The 24,413-nt window shown below is 36.7% G+C and overlaps 1 protein-coding gene across 1 annotated transcript in view; it reads right to left on the bottom strand.

The window, feature by feature from the left end:
• Nucleotides 1-301: 301 nt before the first annotated feature.
• Nucleotides 302-24,413, bottom strand: part of LOC144960305 (uncharacterized) — a 45,043-nt gene continuing 20,931 nt past the window's right edge. The window contains exons 3-10 of the mRNA XM_078893363.1: nucleotides 17,764-23,501; nucleotides 16,278-16,398; nucleotides 10,459-10,639; nucleotides 8,522-8,865; nucleotides 6,483-6,550; nucleotides 2,314-2,411; nucleotides 1,199-1,348; nucleotides 302-649 (exon numbers count right to left, since the gene is read on the bottom strand). Of these exons, the coding sequence (XP_078749489.1) occupies nucleotides 424-649; nucleotides 1,199-1,348; nucleotides 2,314-2,411; nucleotides 6,483-6,550; nucleotides 8,522-8,865; nucleotides 10,459-10,639; nucleotides 16,278-16,398; nucleotides 17,764-23,501 (6,926 nt within the window). The 3' untranslated portion in view covers nucleotides 302-423. The remainder of the gene's footprint in view (nucleotides 650-1,198; nucleotides 1,349-2,313; nucleotides 2,412-6,482; nucleotides 6,551-8,521; nucleotides 8,866-10,458; nucleotides 10,640-16,277; nucleotides 16,399-17,763; nucleotides 23,502-24,413) is intronic.

The raw sequence follows: 24,413 nt of genomic DNA, 5'->3' as shown, positions 1-24,413 counted from the left end.
TTTCCTGTCCATACCCATCCAACTGAACAAAACAGTATAAGTCCATATGATAAATTGAAATATAATGTTCTAAATGCACCCTTTCTACTTCCTCCCCCCCCCCCCCCCCCGCCCACCCCCTTTTTTAAAAAAAAAAGTAATAATTTGACCAATGTATCATTTACAAGAAATAATTCTTTCCACAAGACCAAGGTTTTAAGGCAAAAGTGAATGGATATATTTTAAATAATATACATTTTTAAAATAATTATTATAGAACAGCTTCTTTTACATTTAATAACACACTTTCTAAACAAAGATCGTGATTTTAGGTAATTTATTTAACAGTAAATAACAGTTGTAATGAAAGAAAAGAAGATAAAATTATAATAATAATAATATACTGAAAATATTTTGCCTCCATTCAAGACTAAAGGTCAGAATTCAAAGTAGGTCAAGGTTTTCTTGCTCCGTGATGACGTCACATCTTTTCAATCGTCTTGGTGAAGGGATAGGTGAAGTTGAAGGTGAAGGTCGTAAGCGAGGAGAAATCATAGGGCTAGCGTTGAATAACCTTCTCGTGACCTCCCCGCTAAACATTAACTGGTCGTCCTTCAACGATGAAGCAGACAAACAGGGGGAGATGGGCCATTCTGCATCAGATAAGTTTCTGGGGAATATTATAGGACAGATACAATAATTATTTATCAATTTCTATTTCTTAAGTTGTAATTTGTCTAATTTATTTTGATGTAGAATGTCGTTCGATTCTCAAACTTGGGGTTTTACATAACGAAGAAGAAAAGTTGGAGGAGAAGAAGAAGAAGAAGAAGAAGAAGAAGAAGAAGAAGAAGAAGAAGAAGAAGAAGAAGAAGAAGAAGAAGAAGTCAATTGACAAATATAGAAAACTGCCAGAACCCCCTTGACGTTATAGGAAATGAGATTAGCGGAAGAGTAGCGTCCCTTGATTGGACGTCACCTTACAGAGAGAACGTCGATTTGGTTTTGCGCATGCGTCTCTCTCGTCCTCGCTTTCGGTGAATTGTCTCAAGCCGCTTTCATCGGAAGATGGGACGAGAGACGCATGCGCACAACCAACATGACGTTCTCTCTCTAATAACTTTTCCGCCGGTGACGTCCAATTTCAGGACGCTACTCTTTCGCTAATCTCATTCCCTATTCTAGTGTAAAAAATCCATTGACAATGATATTTACTCACAAATCTTGAAAAGCAATTCTTGTTAGAGTGGTCTCTCCAAAGGAAAACTTTCTCTCCCTCCTAAAGCCTGCTGACCCGTTTGTGGTGGAGAGAGGTGAACGGCATGGGAGAGGGCTGATGAGGGGGGATTTTACTGGTAGGACAGGTGTGCTGGAGAGAAAAAGATGTAAATAGATAGAACGAAGATGACGTCACTCTGGTCTTTGTTATTGTTTTTTGCCATCCACGTTTACGAGTACTTCTCACTAAAATGTATGAACCAGACTATAATAGTTCATGGTTACACGAAGTTTTGTGTGTTGGTCCGTTAACTTCCGGATGGCAATGTTACGAGCTTCTTAGCCAAGCGCATACTATCTATCTATCTATATATATATTAGTAAAATGTGCATCGAAAATTTATTTTCTATTTCATTTTTTTAAATGTGAGCGTTTATATAGCGCGATATCCAACAAAATGCTCAAAGCGCTTTACAAAGAGCCCCTGACAAACAGCAACGCATAACATATAGAACGACTCGTTAAGCCAGTTAGGCGATATTTTTTTCGACAGAGACAACGCTGTTAAAGGCCAGGTACTCATTTTACACCAAAGTACGGTGAGAGAATGTGATTAAAGAGACTTTTCCAGGTACTCAACTATGCGCCGAGCGAGGCTCAAACCCACTGCCTTCCAATCCGAAAGCGAGTTACATACCCTAGACCACATAGGCGCATTTTAGAGTAATAATGCATTGTTGGTGTAATAGTGTGACCATTATAGGAAAGGAATGGAGCTTTTTAAATTCTTTTTTTTTATCTGTGGTTTCTCTTTTAGATAGATAGATAGATAGACACATAGATAGATTGATTGGTCGATAATAGATAGATAGATAGATAGATAGATAGATAGATAGATAGATAGATAGATAGATAGATAGATAGACAGATAGATAGATAGATAGATAGATAGATAGATAGATAGATAGATAGAGAGAAAGATAAAAAGATAGACAGATAGATAGATAGATAGATAGATAGATAGATAGATAGATAGATAGATAGATAGATAGATAGATAGATAGATAGATAGATAGATAGATAGATAGACAGATTTACAGATAGTTGACACATACCTAACACTCTTTTCACGACTACTCATGGAAGGGGAAACCAGGAATGGATTGGACAAGAGATTTTCTGTACTGCGAACGACTCGCTTGTCTGGTGTTATCTGTTTGGTGGAGACAAATTTGAAGTCAACAATTTTTAGTAAGAAGTTTAATAATAATAATAAATCTTTATTGTCCTCAAAAAAGTGGCAATTTGACATTTGGTTACACATTTTTACAATACAATATTGACAAAGACACGCACACCGATGCACACTAGTAACATCGTAGTCATCGAAAAAACGACATCAACAACAACACCATCATCATCATCATCATCATCATCATCATCATCATCATCATCATCATCATCATCATCATCACCACCTTCACCACCACCACCACCACCATCATCATCATCATCATCATCATCACCATCATCATCATCATCATCATCATCATCATCATCATAGCAACCTTCCTAATATTTTCGTTACAATCCTTCACTTTCACCATTCCTTTATAACACCATCACCATCTTCATCATACTCCATATTATATTATTCCTGTAACAAGCCATTAGAGGGAAAGCCTGTGGTACTCTTCGCTTTATTTATTTATAATTAGTGAATTGGTTGAAGTCAATAGTTTTTAGAAAGAAATTGATTTATAATTAGTGGATTGGTTGGAGTTCATAGTTTTTAGTAGGAAGTTGATTTATAATTAGAGGATTGGTTGGAGTCAATAGTTTTTAGTAGGAAGTTGATTTATAATTAGAGGATTGGTTGGAGTCAATAGTTTTTAGTAGGAAGTTGATTTATAATTAGAGGATTGGTTGGAGTCAATAGTTTTTAGTAGGAAGTTGATTTATGATTAGAGGATTGGTTGAAGTCAATAGTTTTTAGTATGTTGATTTATGATTAGAGGATTGGTTGGAGTCAATAGTTTTTAGTAAGTTGATTTATGATTAATAGAGATGTCAATAGTTTTTAGTAGGAAGTTGATTTATAATTAGTGGATTGGTTGAAGTCAATAGTTTTTAGTATGTTGATTTATGATTAGAGGATTGGTTGAAGTCAATAGTTTTTAGCGATTTATAATTAGTGGATTGGTTGAAGTCAATAGTTTTTAGTATGTTGATTTATGATTAGAGGATTGGTTGAAGTCAATAGTTTTTAGTGAAAAGATGATTTATGATTAGAGGATTGTCAATAGTTTTTAGTATGTTGATTTATGATTAGTTGATTGGTTTAAGTCAATAGTTTTTAGTAAGTCGATTTATGATTAGAGGATTGTCAATAGTTTTTAGTAAGTTGATTTATGATTAGTGGATTGGTTGGAGTCAATAGTTTTTAGTAAGTTGATTTATGATTAGAGGAGATCTCAATAGTTTTTAGTATGTTGATTTATGATTAGAGGATTGGTTGGAGTCAATAGTTTTTAGTAAGAAATTGATTTATAATTAGTGGATTGCTTGAAGTCAATAGTTTTTAGTAAGAAATTTATTTATAATTAGAGGATTGGTTGAAGTCAATAGTTTTTAGTAAGAAATTGATTTATGATAAGAGGATTGGTTGAAGTCAATTGTTTTTAGAACGGAAGAGAAGAGGAAGGTGTGACATTACGACTTCTGACTATCTGACCATGCGGAGCTAGCAATATATTATAGACATTCGAAACGCCTGAAGTGTTAATTGGATTTTAGTACTAGACGATGCGTATTTATGGCAGATGGTGTCAAGTCGGTAAACATCCTTCCGCTCATAATGGTTATATATATATAATACGATTGAAATTTGGCACGGGTTTTTGCATTAAGATGTGATTTCTGTTTTTGTTTTTAAGGATTTTTACGGCGCTTGCAACACGTTAAAGTCATATTAGCGCCAGTAAAAAGGAAGAAAATGGGATAGTAAAGAGTTTTAGAATTACAATTAAAGCATCCAAGAATAAGGCAGACAAAGGAGAATTGGTTCAAATAGGCAACAGTTGTAGATTCCAAGAGCACACTATCAGTGTAATTAGTTTGAGACACCTAAAAGTCTCATCCAGACACAAGCACAGGTACCCACTAAGAGGAATACACTCAAATGTTTACAAATCATATAATAAATAAACAAAACATAATACAGTGCATAACAGAGAGATAATTAACAAGGAAAAAAATATCATCTCCCAAAACTAACTATAAATTTGACTGTTTTCCTCCCAGCCAGGGCCAAGACAAAACCAAGTAATCTCATTCCAAGAAAAAGACACAAAGCATGTTGGAAAGCAGACATAGGGGGATAGAAGACACAGTATGTACCTCCCTGCCCACTATGGGAGGATGTGATTTCTTATCACTAAACGTATTTCATTTGAACACATGCAATCAATACACAAATACCATGTTTACCGAATTGACACTGAATACCCACATAATTGTGAGCTTTAATTGGATTTAGTAGTCTGATGTCACGCCGCCTGGGAACGGCGGCCATCTTGGTTCTAAACAAAGAAAATCTGTACTTTTTACTTTTCACGCTGGTTAGAACTTTTCATATGTCTTGTGATCAGAATGTGTAAAAGTCAAAACATGATGAAATGTATGTGTTTTTTTTTTCTTCTGGATACGCTTTATACTTGCCGGAGAAATATTTCATACGGGCGTCCGCCATTGTTCCGATAGTTTAGAGCCAGTGTTACTAAGTTACCATGCGTCATTAAGAAGGAAGTGACGTTACGACTAGTGAAGACTATTGTGAGCTTTAATTGTGAGCTTTATATAGGGCAATATCTACTAAATGTGCTCAAAGCGCCTTACAAAGGGTCCCTGAACAACAGCAACATTTAGCATCTAGGACGGGACATGACGCCTGTTAGGCGATATTACAATTTTTCGGACAAAGACAGCGCTTTTAACCAGGTACTCATTTTACACCTGACTACAGTGAGAGAATGTGAGTAAAGAGCCTTTTCCAAGGACCCAACTATGCGCTGAGCGCGAGGCTCAAACCCAGGACCTTCCGATCCGAAAGCGAGTGTCATACCACTAGACCACATAGCCGCACATAAGGAAGTTGCCCTTAAATTTCGTGTCTCCATATTTTCATTTTAGTCTCCGGATGTTTCTTCTAAAAGGTCTATTCAATGGTACTATTGGAATAAAATGTCACCCACCGTATCAAAGCGGTATTATGTCGGGATCCACTCGGTAAGGGAAATTGAATTCATAGCCACAAATATCCAACTTTGGTTTAATTTCTGTACGTTATGGTGGAGTATAAAGACTATTTCTTGCATTGCAAAATCTTCTAAAGTCAAATTTCTCATCATTCTATCTCTAAATTCACTTTTTGGGGTCTGAATCATCCCGACATAATACCGTTTTGAGACGGAGGGTCACAAATGTAAATGATTTATCGTATATCGGTTAAAGTATTATAAATAGGGTTAAACAGTCTTGACGTCACTTCCCTCGGAATGACGCATAGTAACTTAGGAACTCGTTCTAAACTATCGGGAAAATGGCGGATGCGCTTATGAAATACTTCTCCAACTGTCATAAAAGTGAATCCAGAGGAGAAGAACATTATAAATCTGATCTTGTTTTGACTTTTATACATTCTTATCACATGACATGTGAAAAAGTTCTAGCCAGTATGAAGAATAAAAAGTACCGATTTTCTTTGTTTCAGACCTGCAAATAAGTGCACGTCGTATTTATCCATACATATTTGTTACAACCCCTTATTGCCCATGTGAAACCGACCATGAAACCACTTTACATGTGCTTACGGATTGCCCATTATACAACGTGCAACGTTCGAACCACAGGGTCACCCCTACAACACTCAACACAAAGCTCTATGGTGAGGCTGAGGACCGAAAGCGGACCACAGACTTCATAGCAGATATCGGACTGCAGCCATAGATGTCCATCAGAGAAGCGAAGAAGAAGAAGAAGAAGAAGAAGAAGAAGAAGAAGAAGAAGAAGAAGAAGAAGAAGAAGAAGAAGAAGAAGAAGAAGAAGAAGAAGAAGAAGAAGAAGTTACAATGTCCTTATGTACTTCTCCAACTGGCATAAAAGTGAATCCAGAGGAGAACATTATGCTGGGCGACATGACATCAGACTATTGAATCCTATTTGGAGGGAATGACATATTTTACTCATAAAAAAAGCAATAAGGACAATAGATATTCACTCTTACCTTTGTACTTGCTCTTCTGGACGGTGTCCGGCGTGTTGTCATTGGGTAACAGTTTGAAACCTTGTTCACTGGAGGGATATATATATATATATATATATATATATATATTATATATATATATATATATATATATTTATGAGTGTTGGTGGGTACTTGTAGGTACGAAAGTGCTCGATAATGATGGTTAGAGCTAATATAGAATACAAATTGTCACTCACATTACATGGTCGAGACGTTCGTTTCTTTGGCCGACTGAGGACGTGGAATAAGCCCACAGAAACGAACGTCTCGGCCATATAATGTGAGTGACAATTTATATTCTATATATATATATATATATATATATATATATATATATATATATATATATATATATATATATATATATCATTGTACATGTTTGATGTGTAAAGTTAGCAAGATATTGACACCATTATGGTGTGTTTGCTTGTCTTTAATTTTGCTTTTGTGTTACATGATTTGTTTTTGTTTTGTTGGCGTTGTTTGTGTGTGCTTTTTTTAAATTGTTTTGGCTTTTATTTTTCCTTTTTTATATATTCAAATATGTTTTTGTCTTTGTTTGTTTTGTCTTGTCTTTTGGGTTTGTTTTTTTTTTTGGCTCATGTTTTGTGTTGTTGTTTTCTGTTATTGTGTTTATTTACTAACCTCTTTTTTTTCAATAACTTTATTTTATGTTGTAAATTGACTAGAAATTGTTTTTTGGTTTAATTTTATTTTTACTTTTTGTTAAGTCGATTTCGGATCGGAAGGTCCTGGGTTCGAGCCTCGCGCTCGGCGCATAGTTGAGTCCTTAGAAAAGGCTCTTTACTCACATTCTCTCACCTATCTCATGTGTAAAATGAGTACCTGGCCGTCAACAGCGTTGTCTTAGTCCGAAAATATTGTTATATCGCCTAACAAGCGGCATGCCCTGTCCTACATGTTAAATATTGCTGTTGACTTGGGACCCCTTGTAAAGCGCTTTGAGCACATTTAGTGGATATTGCGCTTTATAAAGCTCAAATCTATATATATATATATATATATATATATATAATATATATATATATATATATATATATATATATATATATATGTATATATATTTAATACCACAACACCGGTGTAGTACGAATACGTGGATTAAAAAGTAAAGAATGAAACGGATGGTATTTATCCATACCTACGTGTACAAATATACAGGTCTGACATCCGAATCCACTTTGGGGCCTTTCCTTACCAGCCATTTTCAGACTTTACCCCAAAATTCACACTCAATCAACACAAAAATAGTTTTTATTTCTTACTCAAACAGAAAAGCAAACAATACATTCTATCTACGCATAATATTGATCAGCAAAATGAACTTTACAACACAGTGTCACGTTTTTATAGCTATAATAAAACATTTTTCTTTAAATTGTGTGATTTACAAAAGAACTCTTAATGATAAAGGTGCTGGTTGGGTCGTAACGAATGTGACGATTTTCCAAAGGGTGGTAAAGAGAGGGTTAACACTGTTGTAATGGGACAATATTTTGCATCATTTTATTTTTAGATTTCCATTACAATAATGAGCCCATAAGGAATTGGGTTTTCAGACCTGCAAATAAGAGCACGTCGGATTTATCCATACATATTTGTTACAATGAATGACATAATCAGTTGAATGGTGAAATGGTTTGAACTGAGATATTGCCAAGTTTAGTAACAAGGTTAATTTTATCAAAATTGAGTTCTTGTCAAAAAAGATTAAATCAACCCTTTTTGTACATCGTCATGAATTATCAAAGCTTAATTTCATGTTTCAATATTTTTTACAGTTAGTCAAGTTGAAAAAGTATGAAATTTGAGAAAAGTTGCTGGATACCTTTCCCATACATCTGACCATAACGTCATGAAAAATCACCCGATTTACTACAAATAAAGCTAAACATGCTCTGGGTAGCATATTCTTTCAGAAAATGAAAAAAAATGCAAATCCAAAAGTATTACTTTCCGACTGATTATGTCATGCATTGACGCATACAAATACTTACAAAGAAATCTCTCACACGTGACCAGGCTCTTCTCATCTAGGGTCACTTTTAGTGTCAATGTACAAGACATACCAAAAACGATTTTCTCAAAACACAAAATGGACGATATGGCTCTCTGTAAATGACCTGTCGAATGCAGATCACAAAGGTCGTAGAGAGAAGTCAAGGTCGGACATCTGACCCTCAACACGACACTTCCGGGAAATACGTCAGCGACTCTTCTTCCGTGGTTGCACAAGACACGAATTGATGACGCGATATCTAAAGAGTCGAGAATGACTTCATTACTTTTGCGTAGCTCTGACGCATCTTCCGTTTCAGAGAGATCAATGTCGGTTGAAGTACTGAGGAGGAAAGTAGAGACACAAGAAGATAGAATGTGACACAAAATCTCAAACAGCAATATGTAGGGAAAACTGAGATGATATATAAATGGACACTATATATATATATATATATATATATATATATATATATATATATATATATATATATATATATATATATATAGTCAAAAGTACAAAACTGTCATCAACTCCTTATTTAACCCTCTCCTTACCGACTTTAGGAAAATCGTAATATACGTTATGTTACAATCTACATTTTTCTTATTCAAATTTCTCTTGTACATCATACAAATTAAAGAAAATGAACAGTGTGTTGTAGAGCATGTTTTGCTAGAGAAATTATGTAACGCAAGAACGTTACTGATATTGTGTTTGAGGGATAAAGGATAAATTTTTGTGTTAGTTGGGTGTGAAGTTTTGGGGAAAGTCCTGAAAATGGCTAGTAAGGAGAGGGTCAAGGGTCGGTTTGGGTCTCTTCTAAAAAAACTAATTACCAACATCGGGCGGTTTTAATCATTTTGTATCATCATTATAGGTTAGAAAACATTTTTGGTGAAAAATATACATTATCTGTGTTGATACCCGTTTGGCATCAAACAATATAACAATCTTGTGGCAAACTTTCCACAAACACGAATGGAGGAATGACCTCCATATTCCTCTCTCTTATCAACATTGGAGCATTTTGTGTCATGATAGAAAGATTTTCCAGCTGTAGCTTATGGGATTTGTATTAGAACATTACAAAATGACGAATCAAAATGATATGACAAATTGATGTTAAAAATTCATAATTTATATTATAATTATTCAAAATACACATACCTTATCACAAAAATATATCTATGGTGACACAATGCCATATCCCTGTAACAAATGTGGAAATTTGCAGACAATTTCCTTGAATAGATTCTGAGAAACGTTTGACACAGTATCCCATACCCCTAGAAAAATAGCATACTGAGAAAATAGCAAAATAGCTTTCCGTTTTTCACACTTTTCTTACTGCCTGTACCCTTTTCGACTGTGTTGTTCGTGTCTTTATAGTCTATTTCGAAAAGTTGGACTTTAAAAATATTATTTCTAAGATAATGAAATATCATTTCATGCAAAAACTCAAAATTAATTTTTTGAAGGATTTTTTTTTTATAATTAGACCCAAAATCGCCTCTTAAGACAATTGACAAAGACTAAAATCTCACATTTATCTTCCCTTTAACGATGCATTTTTTTAAAAGACTCGTTCCTCACAGTCTCTCATCGTATTCAGGTTTAAAATGAGTACCTGGCCGTTAACAGCGTTGTTTTTTTCGGAAAACAATTGTAATATCGACTAACAGGCGTCATGTCTCGTTCTATATATTGCTGTTGGTCAGGGACCCGTTGTAAAGCGCTTTGAGCACGTTCAATGGACATTGTGCTATATAAAAGCTCATGATTGGTATTTTTCGAAGTTGCTTTATTCACTTTTGTTCATTACTATAGTAAAGTTCAATAAAGAGCGTTTATCTTGTTATATATATATATATATATATATATATATATATATATATATATATATATATATATATATATATATATTCCACTCACCCAAACAGCTTGATGGCAGCTTTCAAGACTTCCCTCTCTGCTTTTGCACATTCACATTCTCTCTGGGTGAGTTCCTCTTCCATGGACTCCACGCGCAATTTGAGCCGATGTCTCTCCTGTAACAGCGTCTCATTAGTCGTTGCCCGGACATCGGTCACCTTGATGTGAATGTCCACTTCATCTGTCAAATGAAAAAAAAATATGATAGTGTAAAGTAAGCTTTGCCATAGAGAGAGGGAATGGAGATACCCCTCTCAAGCGCATTATGGACGGCGCCCCCGTTTCAAGCCGAAATAATTCCCGGCAACCCTTGTACGCAGATTTCCTGAATACGGACATACATACATATACGAGATGAAGTCGGTATGGACGAATACAATCCCTCAAGGGGGCGGGGACATACACTCCTCGATGATAGGTGAGACGTTGCCAGGCTTCTCCACCAGTAAGAGGAGACACTGGGTGGTAGCGAATCGGCTTCCGTCGAGAACCTGCCTAACGGTAAAGTCGCTTCATCAGTGAGGACTTCCCACCTGTCCAACATGTACCCGATGTGGGATAGAACCCGAAACCGCAGAGCATCTAGTTGAACGGTGTGTTGTGACGAAGCTTCCGGGCGGGTTTGTGACGGTGCGCGAATGCGATAAAGAATTTGCTGATTTGGTCGATCGTCATAACACAGTAGTGTGAGCACCATTAGAAGCTGCTGCCATGGAGATAACGTTGAGTAGGTCACAGTGGTTTACCAGCGGATCACTTAGTTGAGATGCTAGGTCAAGAGGTCACTACTCTCCTTCTCTTTACCTGCACTCTGGCATGGCACGTGCCTGCAGTCAGTGAAGCGAGTAGTCTAATTGGTCTGATAAATAATGGCATAGCCAAGCCACAACTATCTTAAATGTAAATCTATATCACTCATGTTATAGATTGAAATCCCCCTCACACAGTGGATTAAATATCATAGATATCATCAGTATATTTCTTTCTCAGGAACACAGCAAAGTAGACTCACATTTTCACTACATTTATCGTTTAAATCAAATATTTCTGGAATCCCTACAACAACAATCAGACATTGCAGTTTATTATTATTCACACTAGTACATAGTACAAACTGTCTACTTTCTGTTGCACTAATGTTCATTCAGTTCAACAAATATGTAACAAGTGTAGGGGTGGGGTATCAAATTTCACTGGGAATATCTAGCAGTCTATGAGATGTCTAGGCTATCGTGGGTGATGAATTTGGACCAGTTACACAATGTAAACAATGTCATAATCATTTCCTGACCATGGAACACTTTACTACACTGATTCTACAGTTTTGTCATTAAACGTTCCCACGAATATGGTAAAGGAGTAAAGAAGTCATACTTATTGTAGTACAGGAACGTATATATATATATATATATATATATATATATATATATATATATATATATATATATATATATATATACTCCCTCTGCAAGTAGCCCTACAATAATTGTTCTTAAAGACACATCTGTTACTGATTTAAGAACTATGAAATGAATGGGTTTGTTTCATTCATGTCTCTGTTGATTGGTGTGGGAAGGTTTTATTCACCAGCTGCACTACTTGTACATTGTGAATATTGAGAATAATGTCTGAATATCTGTTAATTCCTAGGAGGTGCCACTATTATTTTCTCTATCTTGGCTGTGTTTGAGTGTCCCCCCCCCCCCTCTCCCCCTCTTCTTATTTTCCCCAGTCAAACTTGCCTTTGTGGAATACTATCTGTACTAACTGTTGATGTTATATCGTTGTTGTCAGTGGTATGAATTAGGTGTAGTGTGAATGTGATGCATTTCTCTTAGCCTGTCTTTTACGTTTGTATGTAATATGTGTGTATATGCAGGATGTATGGGTGTATGTATGTATGTGTGTGTGTGTGTGTGTGTGTGTGTGAGAGAGAGAGAGAGAGAGAGAAAGAAAGAAAGAGAGAGAGGAATACCTTTTTCTACCATATGCATTGCTTCTATTATCTACTACGCCACTGTGATGGTGTTGTTGTTTGGTGTAATGACGGTGGTTTTGTTTCTATTTGTAATAGTGAAGTAAAACCTACACACACAATATATTGCTTTATATGTTCTTTAGGAGTGTGTTAAATTGTTTAATCCACTTATCTCCATATCTTTTAAATACAATACAAAATACAAATGAAGAGAACATACCAGATGTCCAGCCCATTACATTTATGACCATTAAAAACGTAGTTAAAATGTGTTGAATCAGAAAATGAATGTTTTACTGTGTGTAATAATATTAAGACTGGACAAAGCATTAATTAGTTTCGGAATCCAACGTCTGATTTTAAAGATTTGAATTTTTTATTGTCCGCACAACAACAAAAATATTTTAAAATAGTAGGGATTTTAAATTGCTTATAAAACCTATCAGAATAATCACAATAAAACGAACAAAGAACCAACATAACAAGTGAAAGTAGTACTGTCTGTTCCATAAGTTAATATTATTGTAATGTAAGTGGTAATCTAGATATGGTGTTATATTACATCACGAAAATGCAATACTTTGCGTCTTAACTCTCAAAAAGGGGAATCCCCGTCCAGGTAGCCACTTTTACAGCATGCAGCTGCTGTTGTCAGTCACTTGCTGGGTTCCAGCAGTATAACTAAGTGATCCGATTTTATGAAGAAATAAACAGCAGTGAGGTAGATATGTGTAAAACTTCACAAGTGCGGCTATGAAGTATTACACTCGCTTTCGGATCGCAAGGTCCTGGGTTCGAGCCTCTCTCGCTCGGCGCATAGTTGAGTCCTTGGAAAAGCCTCTTACTCACATTCTTTAACCGTACTCAGACCAAAAAAAAAGATAATATCGCCTACAGGCGTCATGGCCCGTCCCACATGTTAAGTGTTGCTACAGTTGGCCAGTGACCTCCTCGTAAAGCGCATTGAGAACGTTTAGTGGATATTGCTCTATATCTCTATGTTGAGAGCGCTGGCAACGTCCTTAAGAATGGGACGTGCTAATGGCAGCAATCCAGCACTCGGTTGTCCGGTGGGATAAAAAAAGATTTGAGCAATATTCACTAATCGTGCTCGAAGCGCTTTACAAAGGGTCCCGGACCAACAGCAACACGTAACATTTAGAACGAGACGTGATACCTGTTGGGCGATACTACAGATTATTTTTCGACAGACAACGCTGTACTAATTTTACACCTGAGGACGGTGAGAGAATGTGAATAAAGAGCCCTTTCCAAGGACTCAACTATGCGCCGAGTGAGAGAAGCTCGAACCCAGGATCTTCCGATCCGAAAGCGAGTGTCAAACTACAAGATCACATAGCCTCACAATTACCTGGCGCTGACTTAGTAAAATAAAGAGGAGAACTTGGGGAAACCCCTCTTTTAAAAAATGATGTTAAGTGTTGCTATTGGCTAGCAACCCTTGTAAAGCGCTTTGAGACTCAGTATCTGAAGCTGGAAAGAGGAGACGGTGGAAATGGACTGGACATGTCCTCAGATTAGATTTAAGCGTCACTCCCTGGATAGCCCTGAGGTGGAACCCCCCCCCCCCCCCCCCCCCCCCCCCCCCCCCCCCCCCACCAGTGAAGGAGAAGAATTGGCCACCCCGGGTGACCCGCGGGAGACCTGAAGGAGGATTATCGAGAGAGAAATGAAAGCTAGTGGATGGTTTTGGGGACAGCAGATTACAAAAATGGCCTCCAACTTGGACAGATGTCATACCATTCATCGAGTCAACCTTATGCGCTGATCAATTACCAAGATAATAATTCAAATAAACTCTTTTCTATATGATATTCTGAGACCATTAGAAGTTGCTGCCCCTGAATAGGAAGAGGCTCGAACTGCGAATGGCTGTTAACTGATACAGTCGATGAAAGAGAGAGAGAGAGAGAGAGAGAGAGAGAGAGAGAGAGAGAGAGAGAAGAGAGAAGGATGGAAAACAAGATGGGTAGAGAGAATTAGGGGAAATAGAAAAAGAAAAGAAAAGATGTTAGAGAGAGAGAGAGATAGACCTGTAAATGAGCTCTATAAAAATTGACTGAAACTCTTCGACATACTGAAGATTCAATTATTTTTTTTTTAAATAAGGGCATCATTGGAGAGGAGAGTGATAAATACAATACATTAAAATAGTGGGTGTTATTTCTTACTGAAAGTATGACTGCCATAATTTGATGTAGAAGTAATACTAAATAAGCATGTCATTCATATAGGTAAAGATGACTTCATCAAAGTCATATTCCTGCCTCTGGATTTTTTTTTGACATAGTCAGAAAAATAATCACCATTATCATCTTCAACATCTAGCCATGACCAATTGAATTTATTCCTCACATCTTTATCGATGCTCAACAAGTCGGAATTGCGATCCACGAACAGCTCAGCCATTGTGAGAACATTAGAATAATGTAGCAATGAGCAAACTTGATTTTCAATCAGTTAATGAGAGAAAAAAAACTTAAATAAATATGACTCCTGGCCAATACACTGAATTATTAAGTAGAAGTGAATTATCAAGAAGAAACTTCGGCAGGCGTAGATGAAAAATTCAAAGAATCGAGATGAAGGAATGAAGGTAAATCGCCACAAAACAGCAAGCTCGCTTGGGCTTGAGCAAAACAATGGCAGAAAACGTCCTGATTTGCACGGGAATTAATTAGGCTACTTACCATTGTTCCTTATAATCAGGTACTTAATCAGTGAAGAAACAGTCAACCAGTTTGTTTACAACGTGAGGCAATCGAAATGTGCTTGTAGCAATCTATCTTAATCTAACTTTCGATTTAAAGGTGTCCCCATCATCTACTAGAGATGTTACTTCCGGCATTCGCATTTTACTTTTTTTTATACTTTTAAAACCCAGCTTGTAAATGTGGTCAATTTTGGCTTAGATGAAACAGTGAAATTTATCGCTCGGCGGCTCAGTTAAAATTGGCTACCGTTGGGATCACGACAGGTTGGAAAGTGAAAAAATAATTTAACGAAGGCTGTGTGAAACTACATTGGGATGTGTTCAGTCACGCCAATTCTAAAAAGCGCCGCTTAGCCTTGGCAATAAATCCATCGTTAATATTAACGGCTCCCATGAGCTATGCGTAGCGTTATGGAACACTCCTAATTACTTTACGGTCATTCGACTAGGATTTTTGAATTCTTTCTTTCTTCACTTCTTTCTTTCTTTCCTTTAAAAAAAAATATTTGAATTTGATAAATTGACTGATTTCAGTTAATTGACTGAGAATTTACAGGTCTAAGAGAGAGAGAGAGAGAGAGAGAGAGAGAGAGAGAGAGAGAGAGTGGGAGAGGGGGGGGAGAGAAAAGAAGCAGAAAAGGAAATAAAAGTAGAAAATCAGGGGAGAGAGAGTAAATTAGGGTAGAGAGAGATAAAGAGAGAAGGGGAGGAGAGAAAAAGAAAAAGAAAGGAGAGAATGGGAAACAGGAAAGAAAACGAGATTTAGTATGAGATAATGGAAATTAAGAATTTGGAAAATAGAAAGATAGAAAAAATAGAAGAGAGGGAGGGAGAGGCATTTAGAGAGAAAGATAGAGTGAGATAAATAGAGAGAGAGAGAGAGAGAGAGAGAGAGAGAGAGAGAGAAAGGAGAGAATGAGAGAGAGAGAAGAAAGGGCCGACAATGAAAATTTGGGATATAGATAGATAGAGCTAGGGAATGAGAGAGGGAGGAGACAGAGAAAGAAAGAGAGAGAGAAAGAGAGAGAGAGAAAGAAAGAAATAAATAAAGAAAGAAAGAGAGAGAGAGAGAGAGAGAGAGAGAGAGAGAGAGAGAGAGAACTGTACCTTTGGCTTTCCTTTTCCTCGTACGTGACATGCTCTTGTCTTCAGTCTTACCGTCTGGGTGCTCTGAGAAACTTGAATCCCTTCTATGGCCTGAGATGCTGTCTGTCTTTGGTGTAGTTCTCTGGATATTTTAAAAGTAGTAACATATTGAGCTTTAAGGAAATTAGCTTTTATATAGGGAAATATCCACTAAACGTGCTCAAAGCGCTTTACAAGGGGTCACTAGCCAACAGCAACACTTAACATATAGGACGGGACACGACCCCTGTTAGGCGATATTACATTTTTTTTTTCGGACAGAGACAACGCTGTTAAAGGCCGGGTACTCATTTTACACCTGAGTACGGTGAGAGAAAGTGAGTAAAGAGCCTTTTCCAAGGACTCAACTATGCGCCGAGCGAGGCTGGAACCCAGGACCTTCAGGTCCGATAGCGAGTGTCTTACCACTAGACCACATAGTCGACTACTAAACTGCTAGGTGGAATGTAAGACAAATTGTTCAAAACGACAGATTCAAAATAAAGAAAAAAAATAACTTTATTTTTTTCCTCGCATACATTTATATGCAAGTGATAAAATGGTTGTTATTGTCAAGAGCAACGGATTTTCTAAATGGATTATGACAAAATTTATGTTTTTCTTTAAATAATGTTTCTAATCTCAAAAGCAAAAATGCATGCAAAGTCAAAGATCAACATGTTATCATCATGGAAGTAAACAGAGTTAAATTTATCAATAAGACGACATGAAGTAGCATGAATGTTTACATCCAAAAAGATACTAGTCAATACCGAACCTTGTGTCGCACCACATTTAAAAAGATGCTAATGATAATCTGACAGTCTGCCAGCGTTTGATTAGACATGATTAGAATTAGAGCCGTGAAGCCGAGGGACTTTTGTATGAACACTGAACCAAGACTTCATGTTCAATCAGTTTTGAAGTCAACGCCAACCATTTTAATGAGGTCGTTGAACTCCCAACGCCAATCAAGTGAAAATTTGTTAAGATTACAAGATATTAAAGAATATCGACGTCGATTGATTTTTTTGGGGGATGTATTTTTTTCTTGTATTTTTCTTTCTTGCTTTGTCTGGCACATGTCATATACACGTTCAGTTCTTTATCTTACAGAATATCTGACGTGTACACAAAATGAAAAGATTTACGAACTTATTTTAGTTGTTGATTCCTAAGATCACCATTTAATCACCTAAGTAAAGTTTAGAAAAAAATTAAAATTGAGATTAAAGAATTGATTTTCAGCTTCTCGATTAGATGTACATTGTGCAATATATCATATATATATATATATATATATATATATATATATATATAATATATATATATATATATATATATATATATATTTATATATATATATAATATATATATATATATATATATATATATTTATATATATATATATATATATATATATATATATATATAAATATATATATATATATATATATATATATATTACCCGTGCTGCTTCCTCGTCAGTCAGGATTGGAAACCGGGGACTTGGTACGGGCCCAAAATCAAGCCTTGTCACTGCAGAACTACGCGTCACATTTACTGGTGTAAATCCTGAAGACCTTTGACCTTGGCCTTGGGAAGATGTAGAAGACGATGCCATGAATGGCTTTCTTTGATATTGGTTCGGTAAAGCTGATTGGCTTGGTGAATTTTGAATGAAGTCCGATCTGGATTCTGATTGGTCGAACTTTGACTTTGAATGTTTTGGGTTGGTAATTGATGTTTTTCGTAAAAGTTTGCGTATGGAGGATGTGGATGATGTTACAATGCGAGGGCTTGCAGTGTGGAACTGTTCTGAGGTTTCCTGGATGTCTTGGGGATTTGATGGATGGGATAACGTTGATGACGCAGATGATGACGATGTTGATGATGATGTTGGAAATGACGATGTTGAAGGTGAAGGTAATCGTCGTGATGGTGGGGATGAAGGTGGAGAAGGGAATGATGGATGGGTTAGTCTTAGACTTGTATCACCATCGGATCTTCTTTTATTGTCCCTTCCATGGGGGTCGATCAAAAATGGACAACTCATTCTAGAAGAAGCTGTGGATTGTTGGTTAAAGGGTGTCTGTTGTGATGACGTCGTTGGTTTGAGGTGAGAGGTTGTTGAAGAAGAAGCGGATGGGATTTTCGTTTTAAGTTCTGTTATGTTATAAGTCCTGTTGATATGAGGTGAACTAGCTCTTTCAGGCTGGGTGTCCTCGTAAATTTCATGGGATGATTTTGTATGGGATAGAGTGGGCATATTTGTAAACGCCAGTTGTTTCTGTTGTTGTTGAATTGTCATATTGGTTTGCTGTTTTTCAGGAGATCTTAACCACGGTCTGTGAATAGAATGTTTTGGGGAAGATTCGTGTAACTGTGTGGTGGTCTTATGTAGAGGAGATTGTTTTGGATTAGATAGAGTAGAAACCTGTTTTACAACTTTGCATTTTGTGACATAGCTAAATTTTTCAACTGGACTTTTATTTAAGCAAATATTGCGAGGCTCTGAATCCAAGTTGTCGTTAGTTTTCCACCTTTGAATTTTTGGGGATGAAGTTTTTGTAGAAGAATCATAAGATGGTATGTTGACATACGGGGACGACGCGGGCGTAAAGCATTGCATTGGTTCACTTGCTTGGGATATTAGATTTTCCAAACAATCAACATCACTTGATGTTAAAGACTGTTGTTGATTGAAAGCCTTTTCATTGATGTCAACTGTAAAAGACTGTTGTTGATTGAAAGCCTTTTCATTGATGTCAACTGTAAAATGGTCTTTTCTAATAGGATAGATTCTGTCTCTCCTCTCAAACCTGTCTGGTGAATTATGTTGTTCACTATTCAATTTTTCTTGATGCGGAGAATATTTGATAATGTCTGGGGGATCAAGAAAACGAGTTCCAACTTCAATCGACTGCGTTTTTGAGTTAGCTGCAGATTTGTTCCTCTCCTTTGGAGGACATCTCGTTACGTGGACCTCATTGTCAACCTCATCCATTCTCGACTGATCTGTACTGTTGTTGTTGTTGTTGTTGTTGTTGTTGTTGTTGTCATCGGCCGAGATGTAAGTCACTGGGTCTGAAAATGGAGGGATATCTCTAGATCTTGCAAGACGCCTTGTAGATTCGTCATCATTGACGCAGTGGATTACGTTTGCATTATCTATGACATCATCAGATTCATCATCGATAACGGGATTATGCACATCGACGTTTACATTACGTTTTTCCATCGACAGTGGCTTTGGGTCATTGCCTTTATCGTTATCGCCAAATCCATCAACTTCGTCTCCATCATCGATATCATCTTTGTCGTATTTAAATTCAGTAAATGACATTTCATTACGATCCCCCGAGCTATGATACAATTTCACTGGAAAAACTTTGTCTTTTGTAATCTTTTCCCCTCTAAATTCAGAGTCAATACTATTTAAACCGCTCGGCGTTAAACGACGTTTATCAGCTTCAGTTTGATGTCTTCTTTGTACGTTGAGTAAATCTGCTGTCTTCGTGTTGTTTTGAATGTTTTCAGTTTTCAGTAATGCTGAACTCTTTTGTAATTTTCCAGATGGCATCTCATAGACGTCCTGAACCTGATCAACTGTCTCATTTTGTGGAACGTCATATTCGTCATCACAACTATCGCATATTTCGATCATATCAATAGTCTGACAAAATCGACCAGATCGTGTTGGCTTTTGAAGAGAGGTTTTATTTTTCTTAGATGGACTGTCAAGTTCTTGGTTTGCTTTTGCTGTAAGCAAAACTGGCACACCAGTTGTTTTTCTATGATGCCCATTGTCATAATTGTGCTTCATTGACTCTTTATGCGGATTCAATACTGTATCATTTGATCCAAAACTATGAGAATGTTTTGGAGTCACTTTAGTTTTGCGTGAAGTATCTTGACATTTTTGGTGGTGAAATATTGTTTGATTACCAACTTTTGACGAATTACACCCACCTTGGGAAGAGTTATTGGTGTATTTATTCGGAATTTGATTAAATATTTTTATCTGCTTAGCCTCATTTGCTTTATTTTTATTTTCAGTGAACTGTTTTCCTCTATTTCTTGAATTTGAGTGAGTCTTAACATCAACAAAATTAGTCTTTTCCAGTGATTGGAAATGGTTGGGGAAAGTACCATCCGTTTCATCGAATCTTCTCATTGTTGTTGTTCTTGGATTCAATGAATTGAGTGTTTTATTTGGAACAAAGTCACCACGAGATCCACCAACATCATCATCGTCATAGTTCGAGTCACTACCAAAATAACTACCATCGCTGTCGATGCCATCATCGTCTTCACAACTCATCGAGGAGTCAGGGAGATCGTCAGGATGAATGAAAATGACGTCTGCTGTGCTTGCTTTTGTCATGACCTTTGTTGGTGAGTCATAATTATTATTCCAATCATTGTATTGTGGTTGCCTCGGGATCTGACGGTTTCCTCTTTCAAAGCGATTCCTTTTAAAATCAGATCTTTGCTCATCGTCCTCGTCTCTCTCTAAGATAAGTTCTTCCTCACCTATGTCAAGAATTTCTTCTGGCTGGATGGACAAGCTATTATGTCCAATGTGGCCGCGAGAAGAATTATGTTTGTTTAAAGGGTCATTTCTTCTTGAGGAAAGATTTCTTGGGTTGTAAGCATCATTCATGCCAAAACTGTGTTGGTGATGTTGTCTTTGTGACTCAAAATGCAATTGCTGTTTTAGATGGAGCTGATCCTTTTCATGCTTCTGCTGTTGTAATTGACTTTGATATTTCATATACTGGAAAATAAATTGTTCTTGCTCTAAATCTTGCCTCAGCGATCTCTGACTTTGAGAAGTCGATTCATCATCTGCTGAAAACTGGCTACAAAACTCAATATTTTCATTGATGTGTCCATGCATTCTATAATCCCCTTGCTTCATGGGGGATGAACACTCCATTTGCAGTCGGTTTTGTCCTCTAGACGGAGTAAAAGATTGCCCTTGTGTGTTAGGTGAGTAGTCAACATGCCTACACGATTTCTGGTTTTGCGTTGCTCTGTGATTATAACCTGAAGTGTGAGGGTTTTGATAATGTAAATAATGGTCAGTTGGTTCAAAATAGCACTCTTCATAATCCATCAGATCTTCGTCCCCGTCAACTTCGTCTTGACCACGACCTGTTTCAGAGATGCATTCTGGGAAAACAAAGACGGAGTCTTCGTCTTGGATATCGGATGATATTTTTCTTGTGGAATTTCTTTTGTGTGTATCATGGAAAGATGGCATTTTTGTAGCAGCCATTCCAGGAAACATTGATTGCCTTTTTATATTTTGGGAAGACGATATTTGGGTTGGGGAAGCATTTTGATGTTGATGCCTTAATAAATCATCCTGGGCATTGGGATTGCAAAACAAGGGATTTTGAGGAAGGAGTTTAGGAAGACGTGTTGAATTGTGATTCCTGCCTTTTGGAGACATCGTTTGAGCTACGGATGAATTTGGTAGAAACTTCTCAATGGATTGAAAAGAACTGGGTGAATCGTTCTGATAAACATTTCCATTGTATTGGGGTAAAATAGGTGACCGTGTGTTTGTTAACCGTAAGGATTGGTTGAGCGGCGTATGGTTATAGTCTTGTTTATTGTTTGGAAGTAGCACATCTGAGGTGTTTCTTGTGTCTGTTCGTTTGGTGATATGATGATTTTTAACGAATTGACGATTTTCGGGTCCTCTACGTTTTTGGTTTTCCAGTGTAGAAAAGGTTTGCAGAATGATTGGATCTTCACAGCTTTGAACAGCGTCATAACGATGAATTGGTGTCGGAAAGTGTTTACAGTTTGTAGTCGAGTATGTTTCTATAGGGTCACCATAATATCTAGGGTTATTGGAGTTAAAACCCAGACTCTGTGTGCTGTTTTTAGGCGAGGAAGTTTCCCGGGTTCTTACATTTGAAACTGGTATTTTGAGTTGTTTGGATTTGTAAGGAGAACACATTTGAAACTGTATATTTTCTTGAGTCTTTACAGTATTTAATTCGTGATTAGTTCTCGGGTATAAAATTTGCGTTCTTCCGGCGTGCTCCGGTGTGTTTGGTTGGTGGATACTCGAGTGGGAAGAGACTTCAAAACTGCTTGGTTTATCCTCAGGCAGGAACTGCATGTCGTGTTTCATATGCGATACAAAGACTTGCTGTGCATCGTCAATGTGCTCTTCATGAGGATGGAATTGTAGACGAGTGCTTCGACGTACAAGTTTTGATTCTCTCCCCGGAACGTGCTCTTTTAATGGAGAATCCGAAATGCTATTATTCACAGTATTGTCAGGAGGGTAAACTGTGAATGGAGCGCAAGCTTGTAAAGGCTTGATTTTTCCTTTGTTTAAAGCATGATGATATGTATGTTTTGTAGGAGACAGATTGGAAGAAGACATTCCATTCTTTGGACTCGCAAAATAGTTTTGTCTGGTAGGAGAATTAGTATCTGATGATGTGGCCCCTTGACATTCATTTTTCGATAACGTGTGACTGATAGGAGAAAATGATCTTTTGTCAAACGGACTTTGATTCTGATTCTGGTATTCACCTTGGTGTTGTTGGTGGTGGCTGAATACAAGGGATTGATCGAATGTTGGTTTACTTCGGTCTTCTCTTTGGTAATGAGTTTCACTTTGGATTTGTTTTGAAGGGGAATTCATCAAGGTCCTCCCCAGTTGCTCTCTCGTGGTTATATTTTTACATTCGTGTTGTCTTACTGGCGAGAATACTTCAGACATGGCGTGACTCTCAAAGTTTTTGTTGCTCGGTAGTTCAGAATTGAATGAAGAATATGATCTGGTTGTAGTCCGAGAAGTCGTAGGTTTATTTTTTTCATGTTGTTTTTGTTGTTTGTGTTGTTTTTGGTGGTGATGGTCGTGCTGGTGTTGATGATGATGGTGGTGTTGTTGTTCTAGGTGTTGTTTTTGGTGATGTTGGTCGTGCTGGTGTTCATAATGTTGGTGTTGTTCTAGGTGTTGTTTTTGGTGATGTTGGTCGTGCTGGTGTTCATAATGTTGGTGTTGTTCTGGGAGTTGTTTTTGCAACAAACGTTGGCAATCTTGAAAAGAAACTTCCATGTCATTTGATGACTTTTGTGTTGATGGAGAGTCTGTCACTGACGATTTGAATCGCTTCCTTTTGGACATCGGAGGATCTTGAAGTTTGAAGACTGGCAATGTGTCGTCATCGTCTAGATATGGGTGGAATCAAATATAAATTCATACAATAATCACTACGTAGTAAATAGGATGTTATCATGATATAATAATACAATTAATTGTGCACCTTTTAGAAATATACATTGTTCTATTTTAATTCGTGCTTCCTTAGAAAGGAGCACACTATTTCCTGCCCATCAATGTTTTGTTTATTCATCTTAACAAAGCCACTACCACATTATCTCATTCATCTGCAGTGTTTCATTCATCCTGTTTTGTTGATAAAGGGGAAACCCGAAAAGTTCATTTGATCTGTTTTTGTAATTTAATTAAAATCAAAATTCAGAAAATGAAAAATAAAAGAAACAAATCAAAAATTTTCACCTTCCGACTGATTATGTCATGCACTGACACTTCTGACATTATTGCTTAGGTCTTCGCGTAAGATAATGATGTGCCATCTTCAATATTATCTTCACATTTCCTCATATATTAGCAACCCAGATAATTCAGTCGTCAAACGTGTGTTCTGCCAGATGAGCTATAAGGATCCATATCTCCTCTACCACAAACTGACCCCGCGTTTTTTTGCAAAAGATGTTTCAAAATTTTGCAAAGAAAATGATGAATTTTCCAGAAGAAAAAAAAAAGTAAATTTTGCAGAAATTTTGCAAGTTTTACACCTAACAACTAACTACATGCAACCCAAGTAATAAAATATCTTCGCGGAATTACGCAATATCAAACTCAAAATTATTTAAAATTATGGGACAAAAATGGTAATTTTTTTCCAGAAATTATGCTGATGTAGAAGTAGTCAAAGAGTTGGGAAAACAAAATTACAATTTAAAAAATTGCTGTCAATGAAATTGTTATAATAAAGAAGTAAAAAAAAATAATTCTGACATGACCTTTTATCCAAATTAAAAGAAAAAAAAAAAAGA

Source organism: Berghia stephanieae, chromosome 15 (assembly GCF_034508935.2).
Source record: "Berghia stephanieae isolate SIO BIC M18660-M18661 chromosome 15, UCSD_Bste_1.3, whole genome shotgun sequence".
Taxonomy (NCBI): domain Eukaryota; kingdom Metazoa; phylum Mollusca; class Gastropoda; order Nudibranchia; family Aeolidiidae; genus Berghia; species Berghia stephanieae.
This window is presented reverse-complemented; position numbering and strand designations above follow the sequence as displayed.